The sequence below is a fragment of the Macrobrachium rosenbergii genome, chromosome 40 (genome assembly GCF_040412425.1).
Source record: "Macrobrachium rosenbergii isolate ZJJX-2024 chromosome 40, ASM4041242v1, whole genome shotgun sequence".
NCBI lineage: Eukaryota > Metazoa > Arthropoda > Malacostraca > Decapoda > Palaemonidae > Macrobrachium > Macrobrachium rosenbergii.
In genome coordinates, this window is record NC_089780.1 from 1,746,055 (window position 1) to 1,765,098 (window position 19,044).

At 39.5% G+C, this 19,044-nt stretch overlaps 1 protein-coding gene across 3 annotated transcripts in view; it reads left to right on the top strand.

The window, feature by feature from the left end:
• Positions 1–19,044, top strand: part of LOC136826033 (uncharacterized) — a 106,477-nt gene that overhangs the window by 76,921 nt on the left and 10,512 nt on the right. For all 3 annotated transcript variants that reach the window (XM_067082901.1, XM_067082902.1, XM_067082903.1), the window contains 3 exons: positions 6,089–6,279; positions 15,726–15,919; positions 18,066–18,242. In XM_067082901.1, coding sequence (XP_066939002.1) covers positions 6,089–6,279; positions 15,726–15,919; positions 18,066–18,242 — 562 coding nt within the window. The remainder of the gene's footprint in view (positions 1–6,088; positions 6,280–15,725; positions 15,920–18,065; positions 18,243–19,044) is intronic.

Consider the following 19,044-nt stretch of genomic DNA (forward strand, 5'->3'; position numbering starts at 1 on the left):
TGCAAAGCAGCCCGATACTGTTTTCTTTGCAAGGGTGATCACACACCAAACTCTAGGGCTTGTCCCAGATATAAATTTGAACAAGACGTGTTGGCAGTGGCAGATAATGAACATATTAGCATTAGTGAAGCAAAGCGCACGGTAATGGGGGCAAACAAAAGTGCCAACACTACGTATGCTTCTGTAATAAAACTTATGAAAACTTCTAACAATGTAAGGCCACCAATAACTGTGACTGATGGAAGATATCACAAACCTGGTATTTCTCGAACCATAAATAATAATGAAAATCTCCAAACTGGTGAGAAACTTTCGTCGGCAAGTGCTTTGAAGTCCAGTAGCAAAAATTGTACTTCCAAAAGCACAGAAAATTTATCTTCCACCACATCCACAGCTGTCGATTCATCTCCAAAATAAGGGTGCCAAAATCGGCCAATAATTCAGGAAAATATTCTGAAAATACTTCAAACCAAAATAAGCTAAAGGAACAATCCCAATTAGATAGAGCTAGTTCAGAGCCATCAATCGCCACAGCCACAAACAAAAATAATAATAAAACTACGGTTGCAACTACCAAGAAACGCACAAGAAATAGTTCCCCAAATAATGATGATTTTATAATAAAAACTTCAAATGGGTTCAGTGTTTTGGAAGACATCTCTCCTCCTAGAAAGGTGGTTCCAAAAGTAGTTTCAGAACAAAAACATCCGAGCTCAATTCAGTCTTGCCGCCCTAAGACAAATAGGATTAGTGGTGCACAGAACCACAGCAATAATTCTGAACATCAGGTTCATAATAAAAAATATGAAGATCAACCAAAGACCCTGAACACCAATTCAGATGAAAAGGGATTAAGAAAACAATCTCTTATAAAGGAGAATTTCCCACTCCACCCTAGGAACAGTACTTCCCCTCCAAGGAGTGGGAAGTAGCACATTTTACCACCTTAGCATTCTTGCTCGATATTCTTCAGTGGAACTGTAAAGGTCTCAGAGCCCGTACAGAAGACCTTAAAGTTTTAATGCATGAAGTTAATCCAGGGATTATATGCCTACAGGAAACAATGTTAGGCAACTCTGTTTATAATCCTGGACTAAATTATTCAATATTTAAATCATATCCCCAATTGGTGATCGTGCCCATGGAGGTGCTGCAATTATTATTAATAAATCTCTACAGCACTCCACAATACAATTAAATACAACTCTACAAGCTATCGCTATTTCAGTCATTTTGGAAAAGAGGATAACAATCTGCTCCTTATACCTTCCACCAGACCTTGATTTTAACATTGAGATATTCAGTCGTTAATTGACCAACTTCCAGCTCCTTTACTTCTGCTAGGTGATTTTAATGCCCACAACCCCTTTGGGGAAGTCGGTTTTAGATAGTAAAGGGAAATTAATCGAAGACCTTATTGACAGGAATGATGTTACCCTGTATAATAATGGGTCAATGACTTTCCACAACATTCACGATAATCATTTCTCTGCACTGGACCTTAGTATTTCTTCAACTAGTATCCACCTTGATTTTAATTGGTCTGTTAATGAAGATTTAAATGGAAGTGATCACTACCCGATCCATTTGAAATATGCTCTGAATGCTCCATCTGAAGTTTTACCTAAGTGGAAGGTAGAGGATGCAGACTGGGATAAATTTAGTAAGGGTGTCAATCTAGATAGGAGTTTGAGTCCTTTCATTCTCATCTAGATGCCTATGATTACTTTATTGAATCTACTTTGAAGAGTGCTGAAAGCTCGATTCCAAAAACAAAAGGCAAACCTCGTAGACCTGCAGTTCCCTGGTGGAATAAGACATGTGGTATTCTGAGAAAAGTGACTAGGAAATGCTACAGACGTTACAAAACTAGTGGCTCCCCTCAGTCTAAATTAATCTACAAACGTGCTTTAGCCAAGCAGCGGCGCTTTTATAAGAAAGCCAAAAGAGAATGTTGGCTTTACTATATTAATGGAATAAACTCCAAGACCCCACTAAGAGTGGTGTGGCGCAAAATAAGGAAACTGAGTGGAAAATTTGTAGCGTCACCATTGCCCTCATTAAAAATAAATGACACTCTAATCACAGAGCCCACTGAAGTTGCCAATGAGCTAGGAAAACACTTTTCTAAAGTTTCCAGCCCTAACAATTATTGTCCAGAATTTCAAAGAATTAGGAATTCTGAAATGTGTCTGAAGTTTGATTCGGGAAAATCTGAACCATACAACTACAAATTTTCCCTAAGAGAACTTCGTGAGGCGCTCTCCTCAAGTGAATCCACAGCTCCAGGTGAGGATACAATCATATATGAAATGCTGAAACACCTCCCAGATGATGCCAAAAATATTTACTGAAGATTATAAACAAAATATGGGAAACTGGAATTTTACCCAAGGACTGGAAAATATCCATAATTGTCCCCGTTAAAAAGCCTAATAAAGATGCTTCCCAAGCCACCAGCTATAGACCAATAGCTCTTACCAGCTGTGTATGTAAGCTGATGGAGAAAATGATAAATACTAGACTGGTTTGGCACCTGGAGACCAAAGGATTACTATCGCCATTTCAATTTGGTTTCAGAAAAACCGCTCCACCCTTGATCCCTTGCTGAGGCTGACCAACCAAATCCAGCAAGGATTCGCCAAAAAGTGTCAGACCATTGGCATATTTTTTGACTTGGAGAAAGCATATGACACTACCTGGAGAATTGGCATCATGAAACAATTGCACAAGATGGGCATATGTGGAAGAATGGTCAGGTTTATATATTCCTTTTTATCAGACAGACTTTTTAAGGTAAGAGTGGGAAACTCCTTCTCCCAACCTTTTATGCAGGAGGAAGGAGTTCCCCAAGGAAGCGTTTTAAGTGTAACACTTTTTCAGTGGCAATAAATAGCGTGATTGAAAAAATCTCGCCCCTGTTAAATGCTCGCTTTTTGTCGATGACCTTGCAATATACTGCACAGGATATGATTCCTTGTCCGTATGTAAACATTTGCAAAGGTCTATTAATGCTATTACTAAGTGGGCTGATGAGAATGGTTTCAAATTCTCCTCTTCCAAAACAGTTGCAGTAAGATTCACCAGGTGCCGGCGTGTGGAAGAGGTTCCCACACTTAGTTTAAAAGGGTCCATCCTTCCTTACGAAGAGTGAAGTTAAATTTCTGGGGATGACTATTGACCATAAATTAACATGGGCTAGCCACATAAATGCCCTAAAGTTTAATGTTAAACAATCTATGAATATTTTAAAGGTTGTCTCTGGATTTAGTTGGGGGCTGATAAGAAATCCCTTCTGAGGCTATATGACTCTCTGTGTCGATCTAAGTTAGACTATGGCTGTCAGATTTATTCCTCAGCCTGTAAAACCAAGCTAAAGGAACTGGATGTTGTACACAACATGGGGTTGAGAATATGCTCAGGGCTTTTAGAACTTCGCCTGTTGAAAGCATTTATGTCGACACAGATCATTTACCCCTTGATCTAAGAAGGCAAGAGCTAGGGTTGCGATACATGGCTAGAATGAAAAGTGCTCCCAAAAATCCCTCCTTTCAAGCACTAAAGGAAACAGACTCTCGAAGTTTTTCTGGTACAAGAGCTTCTAAACCATTCCAAATTCGACTGAATGAGGATGTTAGGAATAATCACCTTAAATCCCAGAAAGTCCTGGAAGTAGAATATCCTGTAAATCCTCCATGGCTTATCCCAGAAGCATCAGTATGTAAGAAACTGTTTAACAAAAAGGACTGCACTGTAGAAGAGATTAGGGGAAAATTCTTAGAGCACGATGTTACCCATACTAATTTTACAAAAATTTATACAGATGGATCTAAGTCAGATAGTGGTGTTGGTTGCGCTGTTATCCTTGGTGATACAGCGTACACAGCTAAATTACCTGACTCTGCATCAATATTTACTGCCGAATTAACAGCCGTAGTGTCTGCCCTAGATTTAGTTTTTCAAAGTAGTGACTCTAATTTTGTCATATACTCAGACTCTAGAAGCACTTTAGAAGCTATTAAAAATTTAATAGCTTTCATCCATTAATTGAAAAAGTTCAGGAGTGGCTTTTCCATATATATTGTCGACGTAAATCAGTCTCTTTCTGTTGGGTCCCTTCTCACGTGGGGATTCATGGAAACGAGATGGCAGACAGGGAAGCGAAAGCTGCTAGTATTTTATCAGAAACCTCTTTAGAAAAGTGCCTCATACAGATCTAAAAGGTCCCATTAGATCTTATGTTTTAAAGTAAATGGCAAGAAAGGTGGACTTCTCCCCTTCTTGCCAATAATAAGAAATATAGAAATATTAGGGATAATGTACTACTACCGTGGTCTTCGTCATTCCAGCTTGACAGACGAACAGAGGTTATTTTAACGAGATTAAGGATTGGGCACACTTTCGCCTAACCCATCAGTTTATTTTAGAAGGAAGCAGCCCTCCAGAGTGTGCTTACTGTGACGAGACACTAACAGTGGAGCACATTCTGGTGGTCTGCCCCAGATATTTTAACCAAAGAGAGAGATATTTTCAGGGTAAATCCCTGTCTGATATTTTGGGAGATGAAGCAGATATTTCTGCTATCATCTCTTTTTAAAGTGTATTAAAATTTTTAACGATATTTAATTTTATTTAATTTATTACATCACGTAGAATTTTAATGACATTAATTTTTTTTTTGTATATAGCACATCATTCATTAAACTTCATACCATTTATTTATTGGTCACATCACTTCATTTTATTTATTAATCATTTCCTTCATGAATTCATAACTTTAACATAATTTATTTTCTTTCCATTACGGCGCTGAATGGCCTTGTTGGCCCCAGTGCCTGGGCTTTTGCCCTAAATATCATACATCCATCCATCCATCCAAACCTGCTAGATAATATTGTTAGTGTTTAAGACTACCACTTATCTTATCCTCATCTTATTACTTGTAAGGAAGTTGTTGGCATTGGTGATTGATGTTCATATATTTTAATCTCACTGCTAGATTTTTAAGTGGCCAAACCTTTCCAACCATGGACAAACCATCGTATGAAGTCATTTATCAGTATCGGTATTAGTTGTAAATTTACAGCTTATGTACACAAGTGATCTTAATCCTTAGGTTGGTTGCGTACATGACTGATTCAGTTGCATCTTCCTGGTGGTGTCATCCCTGTCATAGTACTACTGTGCTTCTCTCTGCCATGGTTGCCTTTCTTTTTCTTGTATTTTTACAAATTTTCTTTTGTAGCTGACACAGCAGTAATAACCCACAGCTGATATAATTGAAGATTCTATCTTCCTTCTGTTTTGGGAAATAGATACATTTCTGTGTCCCTGTATATATTTTAAAGTTATGTGTTACTGTGATGAACTTCCAAAAATTTCATCATATCATGACTCTGAGATATCAGTTTGCTAATTAATGACACGAAAATCAACAATAGCACACAATGAATGGGAAAAAGCAAGTTGGAATGTAGTTGCATAAACATTTCAGTGACAAGTCTCCAGTCTACCAGTAATTATATTTTCAATGATGTTGACTGCAGGGGGTTGGCTGCTAGCTCAGAAAAAATAAAGAATATAAGTAGGTATTCTGTTGTATTAAAGCAATGGGTTTTAGTTTTGTATCAACACTAAACTTATAGAAAACAGCTTTGATGTTTTGTATAATGCCAGATTGCCCTAGTTTGAGGCTCCTTTTTCATATCTGTTGATCAGATGCTCATATGCATAGATTTTCATTTGAAAGGAAAGCATATAGAGGTGGAACAGGTGATGAAGTGGAGCTACTCTTGAGAGTCAGTTCCAATTCACATAGATACAAAGTACTTTTTCTACAAACCTTTGAATTTCTGTTCTTAAAGATGCTAGAGTAAGGAAGGCTGCTAGTAAGATTTTGGTTTCCATTCTGTTATATACATCATTTTTAGCTTTTACAGACTTATTGGTTGATTGCCTGCACCCTGTTTCCAGAATGTGATCATACATATGCCCCCTCTTTTGTATTCAAGTTTACTAACTTGGTTGATCCAGATTGATAGTAACAAAGGTTGATCCAGATTGATAGTAACAAATTTTTTTTTCCTAGGCCTGAAGATTTAGAGAGAGCAATAGAAGATTTGAAAGCAGGGACTGGCACATTACGAGAAATAGCAGGGAGATGGGGTGTTCCTAAGTCCACTCTCTCTGTAAGTGCCAAGATAGCTGGTATTTCATCTCTTCAGAAGCCTCCGGACTATGACAACAAAGCTATTGAAGAAGCTAAACAGTTAGTAAGAGGTAAAGTTTTAGGCTATGTATTGCATTTTCATATTTTCTGAAGCTTAGTAGTCCACTGATTTTGTCAGGATTTTGGACTATGATTTCTTTTCTGTCAGTAGATGATTAAATGTCATGCATATATTATTTATAGAGTTATTGGTAGTGAATGGTAATTTGTATACAGTACAAAGGAAGATTTTGTGTTCTTTATTTCGTTTTAGTATAAAGGTTGCCATAACCAGAGATATTAAGATTAATTTGCAGACTCTGAAGAGAACTTTTAATATTACTTGGGATAACCTGTAGTCCTTATAGAGTTTGGCTTTATTTATAATTGAAATAGTGAATATTCAAGAATAGGATATATATATTATATTTTTGCCTATGCTAGAGTTAACTTGCTTTATTGTATGTGTAATGTAATGTTATGTTCTTTTATCATTAAAGATCTAATATATTTGCATGAATTCAGAAACAATAACTTGGACTTTTTTATGGCATGAAAGAAATCTTAGCCTTTTTGTCAATATGTCCTGCCTCTTATGAACTGTTTTCAGCAAAAGACAACTTTCTTTGCCCTGTTTTTGGCATCCCCAGGTCAGAAAGAACTAAATGTAGTCATGTATTAGAAACTTTCCTTCATTTCTTATAGTAAATACAACTGAGTTTTTGAAGGTGAGAGGACTCTGCCAAGTCTTGCCAAGTTTTGGATACCTGTGAAAAAAAATTGCAATTTCCATTATTCCAAAATAGGGCAAGGGAATAGCTGTAGACATGGAAAGGCTGAAGTTCTCTAGAACATTTTGACTTCTTCAGCTACTCATCCTAGACTTGACTATCCTTTAAATTGAAGGTACCCATGTTGTTTTCTGTGACAACCACAGTCAGCTGCACAAAGCTCGGCTCTTACTGCCAGCACTACTAGCGCTCCCCGAGTGTTTACCAGTACTCAGACAAATTCCCAACCTGGTGTCTCGATCCTATCGGCTCGAACACCAGAAGAAGCAGGAAGAGGTTTGCCATGGGAGTCCTGCGGCACTTCTAAGGGACTGCCTCTCTCCTGGGAGGCATTTTTCTCTTATTGGCTCTTCCCGGCCTCAGGCAGGAACCAATTTGCATTCTTCTCTGGGGTCTCACGTTTCGGGAGCCGCGAGAGCGAGGCTGCGCCCTCCATGCCAGTCTTAGAAGTCTGCGTCTAAGACTGGTTCTGTACCTGGCTCTTTTCGATTTCTTAGGAAGCCAAAAGCAGCTGCTCCTGATTTTTGGGAGTCTCAAAGGTCGCTCGAATTCTTTGAATCATGAGCGCTCTCCTAGCAAGAGGCATAGGACGAGAGAAAGTGCCGACACTCCCGGGTGTCTCGATACTGCCTGCCAACTGTTTCGGTTGCCTGGCTGGGTTTAATCCTCGTGTCTTGAACCTTAGGGTTCGAGCATGGAGGATAGCAGTCTCAGAATTCTCCTTTAAACCTTCTTCTCAAGGGACCTCGGCCTTGAAGGAGTTTAGAGTTCAGGAAATTAGCGCTAGTTCATGGCAAACGAGTTCCACCCTGTCCAGCCTTCGATTATGTTTGAGCAATCGGCTCGGCTTGGCTTAACTCGCTCGGCTTAGCTTAGCTTAGCTCACTCGGCCTGCTCGCCCCGCTTGCCTCCCGGTCCACCACTTACTACTCAGTCTGGATTGCGTTCGCATGATTGGCTCTGTTCGGCGGGGCTTGGCTCGGCCCTGCTCGGTTCTTCCGAATCGGGTTCTCGGCACTGTTTGAGTGGACTTTCTGCTCTTCCCAGGAAAAGTGCTTTGCCATGGCACAAGCGCTCTTCTTCCCCCATGTGGCAATCACCTTCGGTTAATTATCGCTCATGGTCTGCCTCTCCTGTTGGTCTTACTGCCAGGAGAGGTAAGGGTGTTCTTTCTCCTCACCTGTTCTCTTTTCCTCTCGGTTGTTCCGAGAGGCACGAGACGGACAGAGAGAACTCCAATGAATTCGTCTTTCTTTGGAGTTCAGCTACCTGGCATGCTTTTGGTGTCTGTCCCCCGATCGTCTTGTAGTACAACCAGGTAGCCGAGGAGGGTTTCTTGGGATCTGTCAAGGTCTCCCTCCAGGGTAGAGAGGTACAGGAGTTTCATGCTATGGCAGCAGCGAGGGTCTTCCTCTTCAAGTTGTGATCACCCTTGTTTCTCGAAGAACTTTGCGCTGATTTGTCAGTGCAAGGATCTCCGGAACAGGACTGCGGCTCCCCCAATGAATAATCTTCATCACTCGCAACCCTTGCAGTTCCTGAAGGGGTTGAGAGTTTTGGGGGCCACCGTGGTTCTTGCTTGCGAGAACGTTCTCGACCAGATGAATACTTTTCTTCAGACAAGGAGTTCATTCAGGTTGAGACACCAAGCTCCTCCCCGCCTCGACAGAGTACGAATTATTCTTCCCTCGGATGGGTTTTGCAGACTGCAGGTTGTTGTGTCTGGACTGGGTTCTCTCTCTGCTTCTCCTTGCTGTGAAGGGTATTCTCTTCTGCAACAAGAGGCAGCGATTGTGGAGGACACCTATTGGTTTCCTCCAGGCAGTCTCTTGATGGATCCACGAACCTTCACTTTTAGGCTTTCTCTCCTTGGATGCGACCATTCCTGGAAAGAACCCTGCCTTCTGGAGACTGGTCCTGTCCGGGGGTTGGTCGTCCTATGCCAGGTGGCAATCTGTGGGCAATTCTGGTGCTAAGAAGAAGGACTTTGTCGTAATTCGGATCTCCGGTTTTGTAAGTCCCGAGTTGGCTCAACCCTTATGAACAAACCTTTACTTTGTTCTGCCTTTCTCTTTATTTCTGGAGATAGAAATTCATTTCTCGCTATAATGTGGTTCGGAATCCACAATAAGCTGTAGGTCCCATTGCTAAGTAACCAATTGGTTGTTAGCCACATAAAATAAGTCTAATCCTTCGGGCCAGCCCTAGGAGAGCTGTTAATCAGCTCAGTGGTCTGGTAAAACTAAGGTATACTTTTTTTTTTCTGCCTTTCTCTTTCAGAGATTTGCCAGATACTGCAGTAATTGAGGTACATGCCAGGGCACTGCCTTGTCCTTTGGACAATGGCCAAGACCCTTGGGTCTTCGTCATCTTGGCTCGACCTTAAGTTCAAGCCAGCCCTCCTCAACTCCTAAAGAAGTCCTAGGCTTCGGAAGAAGATCGCGGAAACACACAGCCCTCTTCTTCCCTTCTGGGAAAGTGCACATAATTGTGTCTCTTTCCACCCTCTTTTCCATACGGAAGGAGGGCAGAAGGGAAGAGAGGTAGAAGTATCTACCAGACAGAAGTTCTCCTACTGCAGATGCCTGGATGAAATGATACTTGTCGAGTCTCTGGACCTGACAGTGACATTGCCGAGACCTGGAAATGGATTTCTTCAGGAGAAGTGTCTATTTCCCTTGGGAACTGTGCAATTCTTTTCATCAAGCTTCCATCCTGCCTCGTCTCCCGTGCTCCCAATTCGGGAAATGCCAGCTCAACTAGAGCTAATCGTCCTGGTATCCTGTCATCTTGCAGAAGCTTCCCCATGGTGGGGAATGAAGGTCTGCTTCCAGTCCTCCATCTTTCTTTCTTCTTCAAAGTATGAGGAAAGAGTTAGGCTAATGCTTGATTGAAAAGGAACCTTCGAATATGCTTGCATGTTCTCCTCACGCTGTGTTTACTCACAGATACACCAATTGAGGAATAGGCGCACACCTGTAAGGCTTTGTCTTGAAGGTATGTGACCGAGACAATAAATACCTTCTCATCAACATCCTGAACTCAAGGCAGCTTTTTGGCCTTCCAAGAATTTCAGGATGGGTTTTGTGACACTCAGTGGTTTTGTTGAACAACAACACCACAGTAGTGGCATACGTCAGCAAACAAGAGGGAATTGCTTTTTCCCTCCTGTGTCATCTGTTGACTTTTTCAGGTACTCGAGTGTTCTATAGCACACTTGATAGTTCAATTAGCCAGATACATTCCTGGTGGGGATGTATTGGTAGGCAAGCTCGGCCTCGGTTGAGTGATCGGGACGGAGTGTGCTCTTCACTCTTTTCTTCATGAAAATTCACGAAGAGACTGCTCGACTGAGAGATCCCTACCATCTTTCTGTTTGCCTCCTGGCACAGCAAATGTTGGTAGTTTTCTCTCTCCTTCATACCTCACCCATGGGCAGCTATGTTGAGGCATGCTGTCTTTATGGGAAACATGAGTGTCTACGTTTTTCCTGCTGTATTTGTCTGTTTCATTAGGGGTTCAACAAGCATTGCTCACCCCAAGTTACGGACAAATGCTGGAAGACTTCGCCTTTTGCCCGACCTGATAGCTCTGCTTCTGAGGCATCAAGAAGAGTTCTCCTTAACCCATCCTCCAGTGGCAGCTACCCAAGAAGTGGTTCATCAGGCAGTACATCCCTGTGTGTTCAGGACTGGGAGACTTTCCAGCTTTCCTTGCAAGCATAGGCTTTCTCACCGAGCAGCAACGGGTATAGCTGGATATCTCTTGAAGTCCTCTGCAGCACTGTTCCAGGGACTGGGTCTGTCTTCGCTGGTTGGTGTCGTCGACGGAACTTCTTCTCGGGTCAGAGTCGCTCTTCAGCAAGTCTGGACTTCCTAGTCTTCTCCGCTGAGGGTTGCTTTTCTCCATTTCAGTTGTGAAGAACGTAGGCCCTTGTGACCTAGTCTTCTATCTGAAGTAGCATTTTTCTCCTCAGTTGAGATTTAGCTACCGATGAGAAGCTTCTTCGGTCTTGCTGCCCCAGGGGAACTGATCCCTGGGTGGCATATGACTCTTGTTTAGGGTTCCTGTCTTGTACTCTGCACGCGCCCTTATGAGGGTCGTTGGACAGAGATGTGCCCTCTTAGGACCAACTCTCATCTCGCTGCGGCCTTGGCCTAGAAGATGGAAGAACAGGTGAAGGGGATCAATACCTCGACTCCTTTGCGGATGCCATAGCAGACACTGAATTCATCTGCATCTTTTGTCAGGTTCGAGTCCTTCTCGTTCCCCGCCTCCTTGGACTTTGTATCGATGATTCAGATCAATCACTACTTTGTCCTGTTAGGGAGCTGTGGTACTTTCTGAAAAGGCTGGACATTCCTAACCTGGATGTTGTCAACATTTTCACAAGTACTATCTCCCAATGAAGAAGTGTCTAAGGACATATCTTTCTCCTTGTCTTCGTGAAGCGATCGAAGGAAGTACTCGGCAGCTGGTGATGACGATACTTGTACAATCCACCCAAGAGCTCACAAAGTCAATGGCTTGGTCCATCCCTCGCATTCCGGAAGTTTGTCGGTCTGGAAGCAAGATATGGTCTATGAGACCACACTCTTGTCTTCTACCTTTGGTCTTGCCCAAAGGCCCTTGGAACCTTTTTTTCTTGGTCCTGTGGTGGCTGCTCAACAAGTTGTGTTTTCTTAACCAGTTCCTTCAAGAGGACAGGTAGCATCTCACCTAAGGTGTTGGTTCTGGAAGTGGGACCTTCTGGAAGTGAGAAGGATCCCAAGAGTGACTGGCCTCTCTTCCTCCTCCTTCCCCGTCCTCCTACTTCTCTTCCTTTGGGATGACAATGGGACTCGAACCGACACTTGCTGGATCTGGCGTGTGATGTGGTAAGACTACACATCGAGCACCCCTTCTATTTTTCTTCTAGAATCATAGAAGCAATTCCACTCCTTCCTCTAGCAAGGGGAGGAAGGAGACTCTGGCATAAAGAAAACCCTGTTTTGGGCTTTCCTTACTGCCTCCTACTCTGAGATTCTTCCCAGCCTATTTTGTATGAGTTGTGATTCCACACTCATGGGAAAGGTCCAGATATCTGACATTTGATCTTGCAGTTCCTAGACTCCGATCAATATGTCAGACACATGGTACTCCTCCTCACTCTTTCGACCAGGTGGAGTAGCCCAGTTGTGCAGAACTCCAGTCAGTTCAAGAGACTCGCTCAGATTCCTCCCTCCAACCAGTGAGTTTCCCTAATGTAAAGGACCAATGGTTTGTATATCATGTCGGAACAAATCACAGTTTTTATAAGTAAATTGTATTTTTCCTAACTATATAAACCTGAGGTCCTTTACATTACATTTTTATGCCTGCCTCATGCCACCCCTCAATCTGAACCTGGGCTGAAAGGCATACTGGAATGTTTACATCCAGGCAGGCAGGTATTCCCGCTTACCTGACAGTAGTTGCTGACTAACCACCTTGTTCAAGAGTTTAACAGCTTTGTCCAGCTTCGCCATAGGCAATTCCTAATGTAAAGGACCTCAGGTTTGTTTAGTTAGGAAAAATACAATTTACTTTTAAAAATTGTGATTTTTATTGTATCTGTGATGGCTACTTGAAAAGTACAGTTGCCCTGCTCCCTTTCCTTGAAGTTAACTTACTTTCATATCATCAACTGCATGTTACCATTTAGCAGGACAGACCATTATTCAGGATATCCAACAGTCCTAGAGGACAGCATTCAGGTCATCTGCAGTAGTTCTGCTAGTCTCAGGCTTAGACCATACCATTTTTAGTCATTAGTCATATTTTGGACAGACCACTCCCACTGATTGAGGTTTCGTATCTTACTTCTCTTATGATTCCATGTCACTTGGAGCTGGCTTGTTTACTTCTTCTACCTCCCAGCTTGTGTGGTTATTTGGGATGTTTAGGTAGAAGTTTTATATTTGTGTTTGAAACCTTGAACATTTTTAAGACGTTTGTAATTTTTCTTTGCATGTAAACCATTGCTTTGCGTGGAATCACTTACAACTAGGCCCTCCTGTCTGTCCTTCCTATGAATGAGAAGTAAGTAAGGACACCTTAGTTTAACCAGACCACTGAGCTGATTAACAGCTCTCCTAGGGCTGGCCTGAAGGATTAGACTTATTTTACGCAGTTAAGAACCAATTGGTTACCTAGCAATGGGACCTACAGCTAATTGTGGAATCCGAACCACATTATACCAAGAAATGATTTCTATGACCAGAAATAAATTCCTCTAATTCTTCATTGGCTGGCCAGAGACTCGAACGCGGGCCCAGCAGAGTGCTAGCCAAGAACTATACCGATTCGTCCAACGAGGAACTATATATATATATGAATGAGAAAAAGATCATGCACGGGTGAAGGAAAAGGAAGTCTATTGAGGATGTGGTAGTCTATCCCTAGTTGGGGTGCAGTCCTTACTCATTGGGAATTAGAAGTGTTTATCTGAGTAAAGGTACTAAAGAACTTTAACCCTTAAACGCCTACTGGACGTATCATACGTCGACTAAAATTGTCTGTTGGGTGCCAAGTAGACGTACCGTACGTCGACTACAAAAAATTTCAACCTTCGGTCAACTTTGACTCGTCCGAAATGGTCGAAAAACGCAATTGTAAGCTAAAACTCTTACATTCTAGTAATATTCAATCATGTACCTTCATTTTGCAACAAATTGGAAGTCTCTAGCACAATATTTCGATTTATGGTAAATTTTTGAAAAAAACATTTTTCTTACGCCCGCGCAGTAACTCTGCAGAAAATGTCAGAAATTCTTTCGTCATTTTGTCGTAATTTTTGCACTGTTCTATATTAGCCGTTACATAAATTTTTATATATGAAAATGTGTGCAATTTCATGTACAATACAACAGAAACAAACTCATGGTTGTAGCTTTTATCAGTTTTGAAATATTTTCATATAAATCACGATAACTGCCAAAATTTCAACCTTTGGTCAACTTTGACTCGACTGAAATGGTAAAAAAACGCAATTGTAAGCTAAAACTCTTACATTCTAGTAATATTAAATCATTTACCTTCATTTTGCAACCAATTGGAAGTCTCTAGCACAATATTTCGATTTATGGTGAATTTTTGAAAAACTTTTTCCTTACGTCCGCCAGAAATTTTTTCGTCACGTTGTCGTAATGTTTGCACTGTTTTATATTAGTTGTTACATAAAGTTTTATATATGGAAATGTGCGCAATTTCATGTAGAATACAACAGAAAATAACTCATGGTTGTAGCTTTTATCAGTTTTGAAATATTTTCATATAAATCACAATAACTGCCAAAATTTCAAGCTTCGGTCAACTTTAACTCGACCAAAATGGTAAAAAAACGCAATTATAAGCTAAAACTCTTAGTAATATCCAATCATGTACCTTCATTTTGCAACAAACTGGGAGTCTCTAGCACAATATTTCGATTTATGGTGAATTTCTGAACAAAAAAAACTTTTTCCTTACGTCTGCGCTGGCGTAACTCGCTTCTAACATCTCAAAAAATTCTTTTCGTCATGTTGTCGTAATGTTTGCATCGTTTTACATTAGTCGTTACATAAACTTTTATATATGAAAATGTGCGCAATTTCATGTAGAATACAACAGAAGATAGCTCATGGTTGTAGCTTTTATCAGTTTTGAAATATTTTCACATAAATCACAATAACTGCCAAAATTTCAAGCTTCGGTCAACTTTAACTCGACCGAAATGGTAAAAACGCAATTGTAAGCTAAAACTCTTACATTCTAGTAATATTCAATCGTTTACCTTCATTTTGCAATAAATTGGAAGTCTCTAGCACAACATTTCGATTTATGGTGAATTTTTGAAAAAAATTTTCCTTACGTCTCATGCTAATAACTTGGCGAACATCTCAGAAATTCTTTCGTCTCGTTGTCGTAATATTTGCACCGTTTTATATTAGTCATTACATAAAGTTTTATATATGAAAATGTGCGCAATTTCATGTACAATACAACAGAAAATAACTCATGGTTGTAGCTTTTATCAGTTCTGAAATAAATCACGATAAATAGAAAAAATTCGACTTTCGGTCAACTTTAACTCGACAGAAATGGTCAAAACTGCAATTGTAAGCTAAAACACTTACAGTCTAGTAATATTCAATCAATTAGCTTCATTTTTCAACAAACGGGAAGTCTCTAGCACAATATTTCGATTTATGGTGAATTTTTGAAAAAAACATTTTTTACGTCCAGCGTTACTTAATTCATGCATCATTTTGTGATAATATTTTTCTGTGTTGCTTTGATCGTTTTACAATTTGTTATATACCAAAATCATCGCAATTTAGTGTACAATACAACTAAAAAAATTAACTCATTAGCTTTAACCGTTGTGCTTACAGTGTGATTTGTATACAATTATATAAGAGTTTTTTTCGCTGTCATATATTCCAATATTTATATATGATAATGATATTTTTTCATTTCTGATGGTTGCATACTAAACTTCAGGCAATGACAAAAAAAGGAGCCAAAATGAACTCTTAATCTTAAAAACTAAGCGTGCTGTGATTTTTGAAAAACTTTTTTCCGCTTCGGTGCTAACTCACCGAACGCCGCCGGCATACGGGAGACGTTTTTGTAAATAGAGGCTCGGCGTTTAAGGGTTAATATTGTTGAGAAAATGGTCATTATTTTTTATGAAACTTGAAATTTGTTTTAAATTTATTTTTCAGCTGGTACAAGTTACATGAAGGCAGCGAAGGAGTATAACATACCAAAGTCAGTTCTGTGGCGAAAATGTCAGAAAGATAATATATTTCCCAAGGAAAGTCAGCGTTTTTACAGCTACAGCCAAGATGATGTGATACGAGCCAAAGAGATGTTGTGTAGTGGCCAGTCGCTGATTGAAATTGTCAAAGAAACTAAAGTAAGTAGTTGTGATCTATAATATTGGTATTTCATACAAATAACTTGTATTTCTGCCATCTTTTATTTCATGTTGAGCTACTTGTTCCTCTATATTTCTCTTGCACATTAAAAGAGGAATTGCAAGTTCATTAATATTTCCCAGAAACAGTGATGGGAAGTGCTGTCATGGTATTTAATTAAACAATACAGTATTTCCTGTATAGTAGTACCATGTGTTTTTTCCAAATTCTGGTGATTTACAGATGATACTGGTAGAAAGATTTACAGTAAACTCCGTATTCGTGGGGGATGCGTACCACACCCCCCCCCAGAAAATAGGTAAAATCAGCGAATACTTAAAACCCCTCTAAAAACACTTGGAACTGCCTATTTTGATAGTTTAAACACAAAAAACCCTCTAAAAATGCTTACACCTGAGTATTTTAATAGTTTTATCACAAAAAGTGCATTTAGCCATGAAAATATAAAAATACAGTAATTAGTGAATATTTCTCAGTGAAAAATACCGCGAATGGGTGAATTTTCCGTGAATAATGGGTAGATATGTTCCACAGAGAAATCCGCAAATAGTGAGACCGCAAATATAGGGGGTTTACTGTATATATAGGTAAGATTACACAAGTGACATCATCATTAACATTTTTATATTATGTTTTTCCTTAACGGAGCTAGGCCTAAAGTGGGTTCTCTCCACTCTTCTTTGCTTTTGCACTTTCTGCCTGAGCTCTCCTTGCTTTTGGATCTTCACCTATAACCTTTTTCCTTGTGTTTCCTGCAGGTCTCGATTGTGCTGCTTCCATAGTTTAAGTTAGAAAGGTTTAGAAAGCTTACACAGCTATGTAGAATTCATTTACGTTAACTTCTCATTAATTGGGTCATGCCTTCTCAGTATATTAGATCTCAGTTTGTTTTCAGCTGTTGGAAACCACATCTCTCTACCCTGTTCTCACTTACATTTTAATCTCCCAAACCACTCTAGTCACAAATCTTGGCATTCTGTAGCCACACCTTTTTAACATTCTTTGGATGCTTTACTAACTGGACATTTAAGATTGTAGTAAAGATAGAATTAGAACTATGGAACACAAAATGTTCGAAAACATATTTGTATCCCCACAGTGAAGAATGAAAAATATGTAAATAGCTGGTACAGGTAACAAATTTTGGCATCTAAATTATTATGCAGCCATGATTAATTCTTAAATGAGTTACCTGTCTGATTCTTTGTTTAGTTGCTTTATATTTGTTTGCCTTACTGTAAGATATCACAAGAATCAGTTGTTGCTTTCATTCAGATTTTTGAGAGGTGAGCTGTGGACCAAGCAAGATGTTATTAGATTTTGTTATCAGTCCAGATTAAGATGTGGATCCAGTATTTTATTTGAATTATTCCATCCTGTAAGAAATTTAACTATGCACCCAGACCGTACATGTAGTCATTGACGTCTATCACTGAAGTCAGATGTCCTCCAGATCCAGGTAACTAACTCTATCAACATGAGGTGAATAAAATGTTAGCCGAGTGGTTGATGCTATCAGAGATATGTGCTCTTTGAATGATTTCTGTATATTTTTTATAACTGTGTGAGGGGTAAATTAGAAAGAAATGGCAGGAACTTCGATCTGCTTAATAGTGGACCCTGTTGTATTCCCATCTTATTTTAATCTTCCCTGTAAGGGAAATTTACATTATTTATTATTTAATAATAATCTCTGTCAGGAGGTACATAGTTACAAAGTGAGTGGAAGTTGCTTGTTGGTTAGAGTTTATAGCAGCTGAAATGTTATTTTGTTGTTAGTTGTTTCTTAGTTTATTTTGTCACATTGGGAAACTCTATGAAGATACATATTTGCTAGATTAAAAATAATTTGTTGGTGACAGCAGGTATTAGCAGTCACTGAAAAGCTGTTTTGTTGTTTGGCATTTACCATGTTGTGTCATTGAGTTTTGTTGGGAGAACCTTGACATAATGGTCTTCTGTGGGTTTTTCTGCTGCTGAAATTGTATTTATACATCTTTGAAAGAAAATTGCTATATTTATGTAGGATTTGTCATATTGCATAGACTGACTAAATTATACTGCAAATTATATTAGCCTAGCTATATTTGTGTAAGATTAAGTTTATTTTATTTTGTTTTACAGATACCAAAAACTACTGTGTTTCGTTTGAAAGAACAACTTGTACGTGAGGGTAAAATGCCTGCCTCTTGCATTACCAGAATCTTTCGTTCTAAGAGACCCAGTGAGGGCTCTCTTCAGCAAGCTGTTGTAGCATGTAAAGAAGGTCTATCTCTGGGGCAAGCATCAGAAAAATTACAGGTAAAATTCAATTTTGAAAAAGTTTGTGATCATTGATTAGATAGTTTTGTCTATCTTGTTTGTACAACTAAAACTCATTATGTAAGAGGGATATTCTCATTATAGTGGATACTTCAGCTGGCAAGCCCCAATAGTACCATAAGCTTTGATGAAGGACTCTTGATACCGGAAGTGCTAGATCTGAACATTCTTTATCAGGCGATAGTCTTCATAAGAAAGGTGTTCCTTTCGTCTTACCAGTTGGGAGGGTTTTTTGGCTGTTAAGATATAAGGGTTATCTAACCTTCCATTCACATCATTGTGCAATTTGGCAAAGTGAATGTTTGGTAAGTTGTATTGAAATCATACGAATCTTCATAATAAAATTGTTTTTAATTCTTACCAGACATTCATAAGCTCCCCTCCCATCCTCCCCCACATTCTAGTGGGAAAAGAAAAGGATGACGGGAAAACCAGACACTCACTCAAGCTTCCCTTAAGTAAGAAGATAGAAAATGGGCAGCTTACTAAACAAATCGATTACAACTGTGAAACTCAGTATTTGCTGTGTGGGTAGGTTTCGAAATAAATACTGTAATTTTGTTACAGTAGGTTTTGAAATAAATACTGTAATTTTGTTACAGTAGGTTTTGAAATAAATACTGTAATTTTGTTACAATCTCCAAAACCACAATTATAAAAAAAAATGAAGGCCATAAAAGTTCTTATTGTTAACAGAAAAAGTTTGTGCAACTGCTTGTCTGGTAGAGCATTTTTCATTTCTGCTAATTACCTTTAATCACCAAATTTCTACATTGTCATC